Source organism: Plecotus auritus (assembly GCF_963455305.1).
Source record: "Plecotus auritus genome assembly, chromosome: 6".
Lineage (NCBI taxonomy): Eukaryota > Metazoa > Chordata > Mammalia > Chiroptera > Vespertilionidae > Plecotus > Plecotus auritus.
Window position 1 is genome coordinate 93,402,647 of NC_137773.1, and position 17,187 is coordinate 93,419,833.

Consider the following 17,187-nt stretch of genomic DNA (forward strand, 5'->3'; position numbering starts at 1 on the left):
CTAATGAATATTATCATTGCTGACTTCTAATGGTTGCTGTTCTTCATCTTTACACACTGTGAGTAGTTTCTTTTACTGCACCCATTTCACAGATAAGGAAACTGAGGCTCAGAAAGACAGATTAACTGTCTCATGCTACATAGAGATAGGATTCAAACCAGTAGGCTCCATGGATGCCCCAATTCTGAGGAACCCCCACTTCTGGAACCTTCCGGTCTCACTCCTCGTTGCCCTCTCCCATTGACCAGAGGCAACACGGCTCCCACTCTTTCATTAGCTATGAAACAAGATGTGTGAATTCAAAGCTTGGGGCTTTGTGGGGAAAATGAGGCAGGAGGGTGGAGATTTGAGGCTATTTTTGGCTTGGTGAGGAACCTGCTGTTGCCTGAAGGAATCAAGGAAAGGGATTGTTGAAGCTTGTATAGAACTTGGGATGCCCATGGATCTGTGTAAAAACAAGAAATAGAGAGGTGTGCTCACTAGAGGGGTTTGGATCATTAGCCTTGGGTCAGGAATTTGGGGACTTTTTCTGCTAAGACAAAGGATAAAGTGTCTGAAGTTCGCTTTGCTGCTGCTCTCCCAAGCCCTGCAACTCTTCTGCTTTTTTCCCCCTTCTCATTTTTGAATCCGGACTTCTGATGACTCATCTCTCTGAGCAAAGAAGGAGGGAGGAAGTCGGAGTTGTTCATTGACCATTTTCTTTCTTCAGTGACTCAGCTGTGATTCACATTTTAATTAATGGAGGAGAAAGACCTGATCGGTCCTCAGGCATGTGTCCAAGCACCCATACCTCCAGGCTGATGATAATAATAACACCCCCCCCCCAAAGATGGGTTGCCCCAAATTAAACTATGGCTTATTTCCTCTGTTAGGCCTGAGGACTCCACCAGGCTCTCCGAGTGCTGGGCTCCCAGTGGGACCCTGATCCAGAGGCAGCTGGTCTGAGCCCCAAAGCAGCTAGTCTGAGGTCAAGGCAAGAAACAGAGTCTCAAGTCTCAAGCTGTTGCAGGAGGATGATGGGAATGTAATAGCGTTTTCTGAGTTGGTCTTTGGCTATACTCCCAGGATCAAGCCTTGCTTCTCCCCCTCCCCCGCAACCCCCTCCCCCAACCTCCCATATCTTGGGACCTGAGATTTGTCAGAGCCGATTGCAGGGGCCACTCCTGAGCCTTTGGTTTACCCAGAGAATAAGAAAAGTTCAGATCATCATGACTGCTATTTCCTGAGGGCTTACTATGCATCAGGCAGTGTGCTCAGCACTTTTCATGAATGGTCACATTTAATCCTCCCACTGTCCACTAAAAGAAAAAGCTTTTCTATAATTCTCCATCCTCCCTGTGAGGAAACTGAGTTGGGAGTTTGCCCAGTATAGACAATTAGTGAATATTTTTGCAGGATATTAAGTCTAGCCCCTTCCCACCTGAGAGCCGGAGTTCACATCTGCTACACTTTTCTGCATTCACCCAGCTGGAAAGAAACATTGAAGCTGACAGCTCATTCACCCGATACTTACTTATTGAAGCCTACCATGTACTGTGCCCTGCCCTAGGCAGTGAGGGTCCATCACTGAACAAGAGACGGATCCATGGCCGCATGAAGCTGAAATTTTAGCTGCATAAGTTTATTAGTCACTGTGTATTAAATAAGCTAAGTTACTAGTAAGTATATTAAATACTGCTTGCTGCTGTAACAAAGAACCCCCAACATATATAAGGACTCAAACACAATAGAGGTTTAATTCTGGCATGCAGAAAGCCCCAAATGAGTATTCCTTTCTTTTAAAAAAAAATTTCTTGATTTTAGAGAGAGAGGAAGGGAGATGGTGAGAGAGAGAAACATCAATGTAAGAGAGAAATATTGATCGGCTGCCTCCCATATGTGCCCCGACCAGGGATCAAACCCGTAACCCTTCAATTCATGGGACAATACTCCAACCAACTGAGCCACACTGGCCAGGGCCAAAGGGATATTCTTGAATAGTGGGCATCTCTCCTCCAAGCAGGGAGGCAGGGCTCCAGCTCCTTCTAGATTGTGGTTCCCTGTCTTCGGCCTGTAGCTTTAAGGTCTCTGTGCTCCTGGTATGAAGCCGTAGAAGGGAAGACGATGGAGGAGAACACTGGGGAAACGTTTCTGGGCCCCGCCTAGAAGTAGCCACATCACTTGCACTCACCTTCCACTGGCCAGAACTTAGTCATGTGGCCACGCCTACCCGCGAGAGGGGGGAATATAATCCAGCTGAGTGCCCAGGAAGAAGAGACAGAAAGCAGTTCTGCCATAGGTCCTCACTGAGAATCAAGCCCCACGTCTTATTCTGTGTCACACCCTTTCAAGTCCCATTTTAGGACAACTTTAAGAGACACCCTTGTCTTTTCCCACCCACTTCCTCTGTTTCTTGGGTTTTCTGCTCTTAGGAGTTAGTTACTCTTGCATTGCAATGGGGCGAGGCAAGAACCTAGCAGAACATCTTTCCCCCAATTTGAAGTCTTATTGGGAAAAGACAGCAGAGTATCCCTGCCATTTGAGGTGAGGGATCCTATACTCAAATCCCACTTCTCCAGAGATTTTTTTTGTCTCAGAAACTGGGGGGTTTAGGAACCCACAGATGGGCAGCCTTCATGGACCACCCATTCCTCCTACCTTATGTTAATCAAGGTTCCAACAGGAACAGGATTTACCCACCAGATGGTTTCACATGAAGAGCAAGTAATGAAGAAATTCCCTAAAGAGATGGGGCCAAGTCAAGAAAGCAGGTAAGGCCTGGCCAGTGTGGTTCCGTGGTTGAGCATTGACCTATGAACCAGAAGGTCATGGTTCGATTCTCTGTCTGGATACATGCCCGGGTTGCAGGCTCGATCCCCAGTGTGGGGCATGCAGGAGGCAGCCCATCAATGATTCTCTCATCACTGATGTTTCTCTCTCTCTCTCCCTCTCCCTTCCTCTCAGGTATCAAATAAAAAAAAAAAAAAGTAGGTGAGGGATGTTGAGATCCCCAAAGGGAAGCCATTGCTATCCCTACACTCCTGGAACCCAGGAGAGACAGAGCCATGCAGGAAAGACTGGGTTAGAACCAGGGAAGAAGCATGGAAGCAAGACTCCAATCTCTCCCTCATCTGCCAGTGCCTCCCATTACCCAACCAGGAACCAGAGCAAAGCATTCTGGGAGATGTAGTCCACAGGAATTGACCTGGCTGGGCACAGGGAAGCTGAAGAATAGACCTGGGGAGCAAAGCAGGAGTACTCAGCACTCAGTAGTGTGTGACTAACTGCACGCCTCGATTATGTAATCCACTCCACAATGCAACTTCAGAGTTGCACAATACAGCACAGTAGCCACTAGCCACATGTGGCTATTTAAATATAAGGGGAAATCCATTAACATTAAGTCAAATGAAAAATTCAATCGCTCAGCCACATTTTAAGTGCTCACTAGCCACGTGGGCTGCCATATTGTACAACTCAGAATAAAATGTTCCCACCATGGCAAAAAGTTCTCTGGGCTGGCACAGAAGCAGTGTTGAAGGCAGAGCTGTGGATCGGTGGGGAGGAGGTTCTCTGGATAAAGGAGCAGAGGGAAACCGGCTGGTGTGGCTCTGTGGTTGAGGGTTGACCTATGAACCAGGAGGTCACTGTTCGATTCCTGGTCAGGGCATATGCCCGAGTTGTGGGCTCGATCTCCAATGCAGGAGGCAGCCGATCCTCTCATCATTGATGTTTCCGTCCCTTCCTTTCTGAAATCAATAAAAAAATATATATATACTAGAAGCCCAGCACGTGAAATTGCACGGCCCCGCCCATCCGTGCCCACCCCACCACCCCCCAGTGCTCGCAGCCCTGCCCACCCGCATGCACCTCACCATGCTCACAGCCCCGCCCATCCGTGCTGTCTTTGGTCCTTACGGCATTAGGGCCACAGGCCTTTTATAATATAGATATATTTATTTATTTATTTATTTATTTATTTATTTATTTATTTTAAAGGAGCAGAGGGAGAAGCAGGGAAGTGGAGGGAGCAGCTCCACTGAGTTGGAGGCTTTGCTTCAAGGGGCAGAGTAGAGGCAGAAGGCTTCAGTTGTAGGTCAGCTCTGACAGTTCCTGTGTGTGGTCTCAGTCAAGACACTTGGCCTCTTGGAACCTTGGTTTGTTCATCAGCAAGGCGGGTGTCAGCCTACCTCCTGCGGTGATGGTGCCCATGACCGAGGCTATGGAAAAGTAAGACTATAACACGTTAGTTGTTGCCGTATTGGGAAATGATTGTTGAAGCCAAAGTGGCACAAGAGAACCAGTGGCTAGGGTTCCTCTAGTTCCTGCAGGGAGTCCCCTTAGCTGGACCTTTGGTACCCCTCAATGTTTTGTAAGTGTTGGGTTTTTTTTCTTTTCTTTTTTATAACCGAAGTGCCTGACTTAAGCTCTGATTGCCAAGGCATCCATTTCAAAGAGGCATCCACTTCAAAGACAGCTGTCTCAATAAACATACTGCCAGCCACTGACTACAGCCACGGAGGCCCCTTGTTTTACAAATCTTGGTTGATTTCAATTACTGACTTTTGGAGCCACTGAAGTTTTTTCTCTTAATTGTACTTTAAATTCCCGTTCTTATGTTTTAAATTCACCGGTGAAGAGTGAGCCCTCAAAACCCTAGGTCCCACCCTGGCTGGTTTGGCTCAGTGGATAGAGCGTCAGCCTGTGGACTGAAGGGTCCCGGGTTCGATTCTGGTCAGAGGCACATGCCCAGGTTGTGGGCTCGATCCCCAGTGGGGGGCGTGCAGGAGGCAGCCGATCAATGATTCTCTCTCATCATTCATGTTTCTATCTCTCTCTCCCTCTCCCTTCCTCTCCGAAATCAATAAAAATATATATATTTTTTTTAAAAACCATAGGTCCCCCCAGCCTTCCTCCATCCCAATAAAAGCTGAAGCCATGACCTGCATGTTCCCTCTTTCCCTCAACTTTGCTGTGTGGCCCCAGGTGTATTGTGTAATTTTCAGGTCCTATGAGTAATAAACCTTTATTTTTTTCAAAATTCCTTGACGGTGATTGCTGAATGGGGTCTTGCAGTCATAATAGAAACCACAAGGACTGGTCCAGCCACAACATTGGTTATTGATAGGCTGAGGCCAGCACAAAACCCATTTCCTCGTCTTTAGTCAGTGCCTGTATTAAATTCAACCCACATCTGCTTCCAGCCTTCTCTGATACCTTGGAATCGTGCCAACTTTTTCTTAAGACACGGTCACTTTTAAATTCCTTTTCCTTTCAATTTCCTCAGGATCATCATCTGCTTTTTTTTTTCCCTTTTTCTCCTCTGTCTCAGAGAAATCCATGAACCTTCACTTTTCCAAGCCTGGGAAGTATTGCAGCGTAGTTAGAAATGAATGGGACATGAGAGCAAAACCCAGCTTGGCTGTGTACTAGCTGTCTGAGCTTGGAGCAGTGACTCAAACTCTCTGGTCTGGAAAGTAGAGGGAATGAATGACAGGCCCTACCTCATAGGATCGCCATGTTGGATTGAATGAAGTAATGTGCACTGCCTGGCCCACAGCAAGCACTCAAACGTTAGCTCTTTCTAACTCTGTTTTAACTTTATACATATGGAAAGGCACACGTATATGGGTATAGTTTGAGAAATTTTCAAAAACTGAACACACTCATGTCACCAGCACCCAAATCAAGAAGCAAGACTATCCCCAACCTCCAGAAACCCTCTCATTGCCTGAGGCCAGCACAAACCCGTTTCTTCATCAATCACCAGTCACCCCATCCTGCGTGGGACAGCACAGATTAGTGTAGTTCACACGAGATCCTACTGTGTGCTCTGCCTGGCTTCTTTCCTTTGATGCATGTGAGCTCCATCTTGTTGCTGCTGTAGCTGTAGGTCATTCATCCTCATGGCCGTGTGTACTGCACCGCCTGTTATCCACGGCACTGGTGGAGGGCACCTGCGTGCTTCCCACTTTGGAGCGATTACAGAGAAAGCTGCTGTCGCCACTCTTCTACTTACCTTGTGGTGACTGCTGCTCACATTTCTCTGGGAGGTTTTCTAGGAATGGAATTACTGGGTCAAAGGGAGCAATCTGTTTCACTTTGGTGGAAATTGCCTAACCATTTCCCCAGGTGGTTGGACCAGTCTAATTCCCATCAACTGTGGGCAAGAGTTTAGTTATATTTTGGTTTTAGGAGTGCTTCTCCCTCCTGTAGGAAGTGCCCACTCAGTGTCCGGGAATTCAATTGAAAACATAGTTGTCCATTTCTTAGAGGATTTCACTCCATCAGATATCTGGAGTGGACTGCTGGCTCTCCTTCTCCACCGACACTGTGCTCTTTGCTTGCAAATTTGGGTGAATCTACTCTGTTGGGAAGACAGTGTCCCAGCCCGCTCAAACCAGCACATAACCTTCCTCCCTCTTCTCATCCTACTCTCGGAAGGTTTCCTTCCCACTGCCTCCTTCAGCCTGTCATCAGCAAGCCAGGGCGACCTCGGGAGGCCCTAGGCCTGCTGGTCTCCAAATCTGCAAGTCCCCTCCCTCTCAAGTGCCATCCCCTTCTTGTCCCCGACATAGCCAACCCGTCTTTTTAGAATCACTTACCTGGCCCTTTCCGGGGGTTTTGCATCTGCTCCCATTCCTTTTCATTTAAGAAAACACTACACTTTGAGAGAGCTTCAGGAATCACCAAAAATAGGAATGTGTCCTTCTGTGCAGTCCTCTACTGTACAGGACAAATAAGAGGAAGAACTTGGTGCAAAGGTCAAGGCACTTGAGAGGACCTCACGTGCGCGAGGTAAGAACCTCGCGTTAAGGGAGGAGAATGTCCGTGCGGCCCAGGGAGGACGAGGACTTCTTAAATAGAACTTGAAAAGAACAAAATCTAAAGCAAAAAAATGCTTGATTACATGATAATTAAAATATTCTGTTCCAATAAAGACATAATTCAGGGGAGAAGGAGAACCAATCTGCCTGGGTCCAGATCCTCGTCTTACCGTTTCCTATGAATCCTGGGGAAAATTACCACCTCTTTGTGCCTCAGTTTCCTCGTCAGTAACATGGAGAGACTAGCATCTACTTATGAGCTGTTAGGCGTTTTAAATGAGCTTATGAATCATTTAGAATAGCACCTGGTACCTGGTAAGAACTAAAGTAGTGTTTGTAAATAGTGCATAGTATGGTAGAAGGAAAACTAACCAGGGATTAATAATGAACTGCTGTCTATTATTGTAGCCCTTAGCCACATGTGACTATGTTAAATATAAATAAATTAAAAGTAAATACTATTTAAAGCTCAGTTCCTCCCTCATACTAGCCACATTTCAAGTACTCAATAACCACATGTGGCCAGTGGCTACCATAAAGGCAGTGCCGGTCAAGACTATATGAGGGGCCCAGCCGGTGTGGCTCAGTGGTTGAGCATCAACCCATGCTGGTTTGATTCCCAGTCAGGGCACATACCCGGTTGCAGGCTCGATCCCCAGTAGGGGCATGCAGGAGGCAGCTAGTCAATGTTTCTCTCGCTTCCGCTCCTTTCTTCTCTCTGAAATCAATAAAAAAATATTTTTTAAAAAAAGACAATATGAAGGAATGTCTGCAGATCAACAAGAATAAGGCAACAATCCCAATCAAAAAACAAAAGAATGTGACCGGGCAGATTAGAGAAGAGACCTCTGATGAGCTAATCAGTATGACCTCATTCTCAAAATCATTTGTAATTAGAAAGATGAAAATTAAAACAGTGAATATCTTTGGATGCCTCTTAGAGTAGAAAAAATTAGAAAGGTGGATAAGACACTTTAATTAGGTGGGAATGTGGGACGGACGAAGCTCCTGCCGTACTTGGGGGGGTGTGGCCTGGGTTGTCAGGAGGACCACCAGCAGGACTGAGTCCAGTTAAATCCAGACCCACCAGCAGTTATGCTCCCACGGCCCATCCTGAGGAGATTTTCACTGGGTCTCTAAGGGAAGGGCACGGAGATGTTGGCTTCCGTGCCATCTGTGGAGAAGGAGCTGGGGGCCACCTGGTGCCCATTTCTGGGGCACAGGAGGTGGGGTGTGACAGATGCATCTATGGACCCCCGGGCCCAGGGACAGCCTCAGACTGCACGTCCAACAGACCATCCTGAATGGGGCATCAAAACATGGTTCTAAGATGGAAACACAAAACAACAGAATATGCCTAACTTTGTGCCATTTATGTAAATTAAAAATACACATACTCAAAATGAAGCGTGTGTTTTGCCAGGCTGTATTCTAATCAGACCAGATTAAACATTGTATTGGGGGAAGAAAGAAAGTAGAGTCTGAGGATAAAAAGGAATGAATGAGTGAATGAATGAACGAACAAACGATCAAGAGAGGGGCATTGCACAGACCAAAGGTGAAAATATGCCATGAAGTGAGGAAAACAAGTAACTTGTTACCCTGTATTTGAGGGTTTAAAAAAAATTAGGAATCATTTTCCCAAGAGGAACTACAAGTCAGGTGATATCAACATGAACTTGAAGAGGATAGACACGGTCTCCTGAGTGGCAAGAATGCACACTGCAGGGGAAGCAGTTCTGCTCCTAAGTACTCCTCTCAGAAAGATCTGACCCGAATCTGTAAGGGGCAGTGCTTCTTCTAAGGTCAGGGCATCCACAACAGCCCCCCTCCTCTCCCTGCTTTCCAACCCTGCTCACACCTCCTTCTCACTCTCCTGCCCTCGGCCCCTCCTTCTCAACTGTAACCTCACTCTTCACCACGAGGTCTCTCCAGCCCTAGGGCCTTTGCACATGTTCCCCTCCTCACCCCCTGGCACATAGTAGTTGTTACTCTGCAAATACATGCTAACATCCTGACTTCCAGACAGCAGAGAAAATAGAGCTCCTTCCACACAGGTTAGTGGAGGCATGAGATTGGCTGAGGTGCCAGGAGAGGGAATAGAGGTGGCAAAGGCAAACTCAGGACCCAGGCACCACATGTTGGTTGTGTGATTGTGGGCAGGTAGCTAACCCTTCTGGGGCTTAGTTTTTCTGTCAGTGAAATGAGAGAACACTCACCTGATAAAGATACTGGGGCATAAAATGGGGTCTCTGTATGTTAAGCAAAAAGTGTACAACCTGACAGTAAACTCAGTGATGTTGCCTTTATTGGTCGGTTCTGATATAACTTAGCTGAAAGTAACAAAATAAAATGAAAATGGTGATGAAAGCAAGCGTTTGCCTAGGACTTAGTAAATTGCAAGCACAAGTGTAAGCATTCACATAAATTCCCACTTATAAGAGAAGTACCACTATCATCTCCACGTTACAGCTCAGGAAACTGAGTCACTTGTTGAGTCACTTGTCCAAGGCCACAGTTAGTGACGAGAGGACCTGGGATTTGAACCCAAGCTGTCTGGCTCTTAACCTCTAGGAAGGATGTTTGTTACACAGATTCCAGGAAGTCTGGAGCCTGGGTGGTTGGTTCTGCAGCTCAGCAATGTCTCCAAGGAATCTTTTCCATCTTTCCATCTTTAGTGTAAAAACTGTCTGGTAACCTTTACCACTCGGGGTGCCTCGATGGCCACCTCAGTTCCACAGTGTCTGCCCAGCCATCCCTGTGGACACACAAGACGAGGAAGGCTGGCTCCAGTCCTGTGACTCCTCACGAGGAGGAGGCTTTCGCAGAAGCCCCAGCAGACTTTCACTTAGGATCTGTTAGACACATGACTCAGTCACGTGACCAGTGCTCCCACTACAAGGAATCCTGGGTAATAGAAACTATTGAGCATTTTCTGCCTCTTTGATGGAAGATGGGCTCCATCTAGCAAGGGAAGGAATGGGGATGGCTATTGGGTATTCTTGTCCTAGTTTAATAGAAGTCCTGCCTTCCACCCACCCATCCATCTCTTCTAGAATATACTCTATTAATAGTTATCCCTATGCTTTCCTACATTTCACTTCACTATTCCTTCATTCATTTATTCAACAAACATTTGTTGAGCACCTACTGTATGCCAGGCAGAATTTTAGGTACTGGAGATAAAGCTGTGAACAAAACAGATGAAAACTCCTGACCTGGTAAAGTGGAGACGCTAGAGCAACACCGTCCAGTGGAACTTTCTACGATGATGGACATGTTCTATGTACGCAATTGTCCACGTGTGGTTGTGGAGTACTTGAAATGAGACTAATGCAACTAAGGAATTGAATGTCTCATTTAATTTAAATTAAGTATATATTTAAATAGCTATGTGTAAGTGCAACTGAAGAACTGAATGTCTACTTTAAATTAAGTGTATATATTAAATAGCTTTGTATGGCTAGTGGTTACCGTATTGGGCAGTACAACTTTAAACACCAAGAGATACATCACTGATTTCTCTCTCAACATATAAACGTATACACTTCTCCCCGCCCTGAAAATGCCTCTCTTCTCATGCCCAGGTTCTTGTTTCCAGTTCTCTGGATCTCTCCTGGCAGAGAGTGTCATATCTGGGGGTCAAGTTCAAATGTGTTTTGAGATAGGCAAGGTCACTGGTCTCCCCAGTGACCTGATGCCCCGAGTAATGGATGTTCTTCATTCCACTGCATCTTACTCCTCTCTGTGCTGCCCTGGAGACCAGTGACCTCACCTTTCTCAGAACACTTTTGCACTTGATCCCCAGGGATGACGCTCTCTGCAAGGTCCTGTCCCACCCCTGTGACTTCTCCCTCTTTGTCATCATCTCCTTCCTCTTCTTGTCTCTTACAGTGTTGCTTTTCCTCAACATGCCATTGTGGGCCTTGGCTTTTTTTTTTTTTTTTTTTTTGGCTTTATCTATCTACTCTGGGATCTCTAGTCTACCATAATCCTATGCTACTCCTTACTCATTCACCAGATATTTAGTGAGTACCTGCTAGGGCAGGCCATGAAAGTGCTTCAGTTACTACAAAAATAAAAAGGTCTCTGTACTCATGGAGCTGACATTCTAGAAGAGGACATGAATACTAAGCACAATTTAATAAACAACATAATTTGAGAGAGTGAACGGCCTCTTTAGCCAGAGGTGCCAGGAAGGCAAAATTTAGGCTACAACCTGAAGGATTTGAAGAGGCCAGCTAAGACAAGAGGGAGAGAGTTGAGGGGATGGGCCAGCATTTGAAGAAAAAGAAATCGCCAATATATCATGCCCATGATAGGATAGGCAGAGCAGAAAGTCAGAGTGACCAGAGTGAGACGGCATGGCCTGCAGGGGTCAAGGCACGGAAGGTCTTGTGGTCATGGTAGAGTTTAGATTTTATTCTAAGCTTGATGGGATCCAGTGGAAAGTTTTGACAAGGGAGTTACAGAAAACTGGCATCTCAAACTCAACGGGTCCACAACCAGCTTTTGATCTTCCTTCGAATCTACCCCTTCGTCCATCTTCCCCATCTCAATCACAGCAGCTCTTTCCTTCAGATAGCCCAGGTCAGAACCCTACAGTTGCCCTGGATTCCTCTCTCTCCCACCCCACGCTCCATCCTCCCATTGGAAGCCCTGGTGGCTGCTGTACTGTTCTCCATAGTGCTTCCCACCATTTGACCTACTATGTGTTTTACCAATGTCACTCTGTTCATGGCGGCATCCTCAGGCCCTATCTGAGCACGCAGCCCATAGTAGGTGCTAATAAACCTCGTTGGATAAATAAATTACCATCTCTCGGTGGTTCATTCAGAACCAGGAAGCCGTTCTTCCCTTCCCTTCCATCCCCACCGTTGCCCTAGCCCCATCCAATGAGCCCTGTGACCGGGAGAACGGGTTGTGGAGTGCTGGCGTCCGGGTCCAAGTTCTTACTCGGTGGTGTGGCTCTCCACGCATTAGTAACCTCTCTGGGCTTTAGTGTCCTGCTCTGTAAAATGGGGCTCATCCTGCTAACTACTGGGATGCAGGAAGGAATGGATGAGCCCAGGCAAGCTCCCTGGTGCACAGCAATCAATGGCAGCTAAATATAAATCGGGGCCTCCTTTGTACTCCCACTGCCTTTGTCCTACTTCCAGCCCTCATTACGCCGGCCTGCTCTGCGGCTCCCTCCTCGCTCCTGCCCCCATCACCACCAATCTGTCCTTTCAGCTGTCAGGCTTGTCTTCCTAACGCCAACCCCAATCACAGCCCTCCCCTGCTCCGAGACCTTACATGACTCCCACTGTCCACACGACAAGACCCGCCTCCTCAGCCTCCAGTTCACAGCCTCATGCACCACACACCCTGAGTGAAGCCTCTGCCTCTGCGGGGCCTCTCGGCCAGAGAGGCCTTCCTTTGCTTCCCATTTTCCTTCCCCTTCCTTCTCACCTTCCAGGGAGGAGACCAGAAGGTAGGAGGGAATGGCCCTGGGCAGGAGGGAAGTTCTGCCTTTCTGAGGCTCAGACAAGTCCGGGCAGAGGCCACGCCAGGAGGAAACACGGGGCTGGGGTTTAACCCCAGGTCTGAGATTTTGTGAGCTTGGTGCTGTGCTGCCTCCTCAGACTCGGACTCCGCGATGATGCTGTCCCAGCCCTCCTGTCTGTATTCACGTCCTCCTCATTCCTGCCTCCTACAGCTGTGGGACCAGAGGACTTGATCTCTCATGCGATCGTCTCTAGGGCAGGGTTGAGTTCACCTCAGTGTTACCATTACGTCTGGCACAACCTGATCTAGACCCATTATCGCTCCTCTAGAACAATGCAGTTGCTTCCTCCCCAAGTCTTTCAGCTTTTTTACTTGTCCCAGAGGGGTCTTATTCTATATGTCAGATTATGTCTCTCCTTTGCTCAGAACCCTCCATTGCTCCCACCTCACTCAGAGCAAAAGCCAGAATCCTCCCGTGGCCTGCAAGGTCGCATCACCTCCCTGTCCTCATCTCCTGCTGCTGTCACTCTGGCTCCCGTGGCTCCAGCCACACTGGCCTCTGCACTGTTCTTCAGATGCACCAGCGATAGTTATGCCTCCGGACCTTTGCACTGGCTATCCCTCTGCCTCGAGTTTTCCCCCGACTTATTCATGAGGCTCACCCCCTGTCTTTCTTCACATCTTTACTTCAGTGTCTCTTTCCCTGGGCTGGCACTGTCCAGGACTTTCACCACTGGCCACATGCAGCCATTAAGCACCTCAACTAAGATGTGCCCTAAGTGAAGAATATGCACCAGATTTCAAAGACTTCCTCCAAATAATAAATATTTCATGTTGATTGCCTGTTGAAATGATAATACTTTGGATAGATTGGGTTAAAGAAACCGTGTTATTAAAATTAATTTCACATGCTTCTTTTTTTTTACTCTCTTAATGTGGCTGCTAGAAAATTACAATTTCACACGCAGCTCTTAGTAAAGTTCTCCTGGGCAGTGCTGGTCTGAGCATTCCTATCACTGAGTTACTTCCTTGCCAGATGGTAAAGAACAATTGCTTTCACCATTACGCCCCTCATCCTGCCCCCATTCGCTAATGTTTCCCTTCCCCCTCCCTGCATTGCTTTTCTCCCTCGTGCTCATCACCCTGACACCGAGCATATTTACTGGGTTTATTCTTGGTGCCCCCAGAATCCCTGTCTCCAGGACAGGGCCTAGCATGTTGTAGGTACTCAGCTAATGTTTGTGGATTCAATGAAGACTCAAATGATGCCTGTCATTTGCTCTGCACCCTCTAACCAACTATCTGCTAAGAGGGGGAGAAAGTGAGATGTAGAAATAGAATGGTGTTTTAGGAACTCAAAGGAATATGAGAAAGTTGGTAAAGGAAGAGAAAAATAGAGTAAATTGAATTGAAAGCTATTTGGGATTGTATGGCATGGCTCCCTCCTGTGCTCCAGCTTCATGGCACTATCTCATTCCTTAAATTTACCAAGTTTCTTCCCACCCATGCTCTCTGTCTCAGCCATTCCCTTAGTCTAGAAAGTTCTTCCCCCATTGACCAGATTCCTCCTCATCATCCATGAGACCTCAGCTTGAGACGGATCCTCCCTGGGTCCCAGACTAGTTAATATGAACTGCTGTGTGCTGTCAGAGCTGTTGTCTTCTGGGTCTCTCTAAGAATGCATCATACCAGTGGTGGGTTCACTCATTGTGTCCATATTTTTGTTAAACATTTTTCTTGTGTACCAGCTCCATGGGGCAGGGAGAGTCTTGTGTGTTGCACTGCCTGGCACATAGGACATACTCAGATTCACATTTGCTGATGATAGAAAAATAAGTCCGTCCAATCTAAAATACCATCTTTGCTCTAAGAGTAGTCTTGAAAAAGAGTTGGGATCAACCCCTGTCTTAGTTTGGGGTGCCCCAGAATAGACCCTGAAACAAGGATTTAGGTGCAAATAGTTCATCTGGGAGGTAACCCCAGGAAGTGTTGATGGGCAGGTGATTCCGGTAGGCAGCTGGGATCAATCCCTCTTGGGAACACATCTTAGAGCCATTTGGAATAAGAGGTGAGGAAGCCTGGGAATTGATCCACCTACTCCCAGCAGTCTCTGGTTGCGGACTGCTCCCATAGGGGCCTGTCTCAGTTTTGGAGAAAGCCCTCAGACAAAGAGATGCAGATACTGGTTGTTACAGGCCAAAGTGGTAAGGTCCAGACCCCTGGCAAAGACGGATGACACCTTCAAATTATTTGCTTAGCCACCCTCCACTGGTTTTCAGCATCTCTAGTCCATCATCTGAAGTGATGGTAGCAGCCTTTTCTGCTGAGTGGCTCTGTGATAGCTCATTCTACATCACTTACCTTGGAAATGGACTCGTTCAGGAAACAGGGCAGGGAGATTCCCCAGGGAGCCTTAGGAGGAGGCGCTGTGGGACCCCTTTTCTCACCAGTAACACTTTTACAAATGAGGTCTTAGAAGGTGGGGGTCTTTCCAGGTGGGGTAGGCGTCTACAGAAGACTTGTCTTACCGGTATTTGCAAGAGTGACTCATTTTGACCTGAGACTTGGGGTCTATAGCTGCTTTCTAGAGCCGGTGCCAGCTGGTCCACACCATCAGGGCCACATCTCTTCCTGGTTTGTTTATTTTTCCATTTATTTACGAGTAGCTTCCTGTGTGCTGGGCACTGTGCCAACCACTTGGCAACTATCAATTCACTTAGTCCTCACAACCCTTTGCGGTGTACTGTTGTTTGAAGTGTAGTGCTTAGGACTGTACTCTCCGGTACTGTTGTCATCGCATTATACAAAGGGGGAAACTGAGGCATGGGGCAGGGAAGTGACTCGCCCAAGGTCACCCAGCTGGGAAGTGGCAGAACTAGGACTTGAACCCATGTAGTCTGGGCTATTAATACTGAACTACTTTCCTGCCCGTTGGCAAAGAGCACCAAGCCCCTAAGGCTCTGCCATCTCCCAGTCTCTCCCCCAGGGCCCCCAAGCTCCCCACAATCCATGCTGATTGTGGTTGTGAAATGTATTGGTCATCCCCCGACCACATTCCATTCCTCCTACTCCAGCATTTATTTTCATCAACCATCCACCTGTTTGGGGTCATAAATCACCTGTTACCCCGTGAAGCAGGTAACATTAACACTGCTTTTACAGGTGACAGGACTGAGGCCCAGCAATGTAACGTCACCTGCCTGTGGTCACCCAGCCAATAACTGACAACATCAAACCCCAAGCACCCCGCCCGTCTGTCTGACCCTGACCCTGAAACCCACCCTCTGTTTTCCATTCTGGTCTCTTTCTTCCAGCATCTTGGCGACAGTTGGGACAGAGTTTGACCTACGGACACTGAGGGCAGTTCGAGTGCTGCGACCGCTCAAGCTGGTGTCTGGAATCCCAAGTGCGTGAGTTTCCGATCCTGGCAAGGGGTCTGCTCAGGGCCCTGGAGTCGTCAGTTTCCCCTCTGCATCTCAGGAGGGGCCCCCGAGTGCCCCCCTACCCTGTGTCGGGACAGCCTCCGCTTTGGGGAAGCTCCCCAGGGAACCCTCAGGAACCTGGCTTCGGGTCTGGGTGAGCTCCTGAAAGCAGGCCAGGAGCCTCGTGCATAACCACAGCCCCCATTTATGGAGTGCCTGCTGCTTCTCAGGAGCCGCGCTAAGTACCACATGTCGTCTCATTCAGTACTCACAGCCCTACGAAGCTGCTAGCACTGACATCTCCATTTCACAGGTGGGGAAACAGTCTCAGGGTGGCTGAATAATTGGATCAAGGTGCCACGGCTGCTCTGTGGCAGAACGAGGAGTTGGCAAGTGCAGCCCCACGCCTGGGCAGTGACCCTGGTGGCCATCACCGTTACCGTTTCTTGAATGCCTGTGTGGTGTACCAGGCACTGCACAAAGAGCTTTATATGCATTATTTTAGGTCATTATTGTCATCACCCCATAAACCCATTTTACAGATGAAAAGGCTGAGACGTGGAAAGGTTAAACTATTCACCTGAGTTCTTGCAGCTTTTTGGTGACGAGCCCCAAAGTCCATCCTCGCTCCACACTGCTTCCTCATTCTCTAAGGATGCTTCTCCTCCAGCCTCTGGTGGTGGCTGCAATATTCAGGGTCAGGGTTATGCTCGGCTGCAAAAACCAAACACTGAGCTGGCCTTTTTCTGTCCCACTGCCTCGGTTACTATTATGTGCCAGGCACTGTTCTAAGTATTTGCCATTGTAAAACTCATTTATCCTCATAACAAGCCTGTGATGTGGGTCCTATCACTGTCACCATTTTCATTGGTGTTGTTCTTCAGGTCCATTGCCATCCGGATTTAAAGAGTAGGATTTCCCAGAAGACCACCAGCAGGGTCTTTTTGTAGAAAGAAGGCACTTCTAGTCAGGTGTCTGCAAGGTCCCAGCAGGTGCCTGCATCGTTTTAAATTAAGAGCCATCCCAAAGCTAGTACTAACAGGAGTCTGGCATGTCAGGTACTTGGCTAGGTATGCACTCTCATTTAATTGTGGGAGGGAGGTACTGTTGTGATGCCCATTTACAGATGAAGAAACCGAGGCTCAGAATGGCTGCTTGACTTGTTCAAGGTCACATTGCTAGCAAGTAGATGACTAGGGCTGTCTGGTCCCCTCAAAGCAGACTTAGGTGTTCAGATGCCCCTTTATTGGGGGAGGAGGCTGTCAGGGGGGAGTGGGGGAGGGAATGGAGTGTGAAGAGCACCAGGGTTGTCCTCCCATGTGAGGCAAGGAGGCTGGCCTTTTGTACTCTCTGGTCAATTATTGGGAGTGGGGGGTGGGAGGTGGGGCAGCAACAGTCTCCCAGGTGAGGCATCTCTTTATAACCAAGGGCAACTCTGCGAAGAGGAGGGGAGCTGGAAGCCCTTAGCAGCC

General features: G+C 47.9%; 1 protein-coding gene across 3 annotated transcripts in view; it reads left to right on the forward strand.

The window, feature by feature from the left end:
• Positions 1-17,187, forward strand: part of CACNA1A (calcium voltage-gated channel subunit alpha1 A) — a 309,019-nt gene that overhangs the window by 165,442 nt on the left and 126,390 nt on the right. For all 3 annotated transcript variants that reach the window (XM_080671827.1, XM_080671829.1, XM_080671828.1), the window contains one exon: positions 15,608-15,699. In XM_080671827.1, coding sequence (XP_080527953.1) covers positions 15,608-15,699 — 92 coding nt within the window. The remainder of the gene's footprint in view (positions 1-15,607; positions 15,700-17,187) is intronic.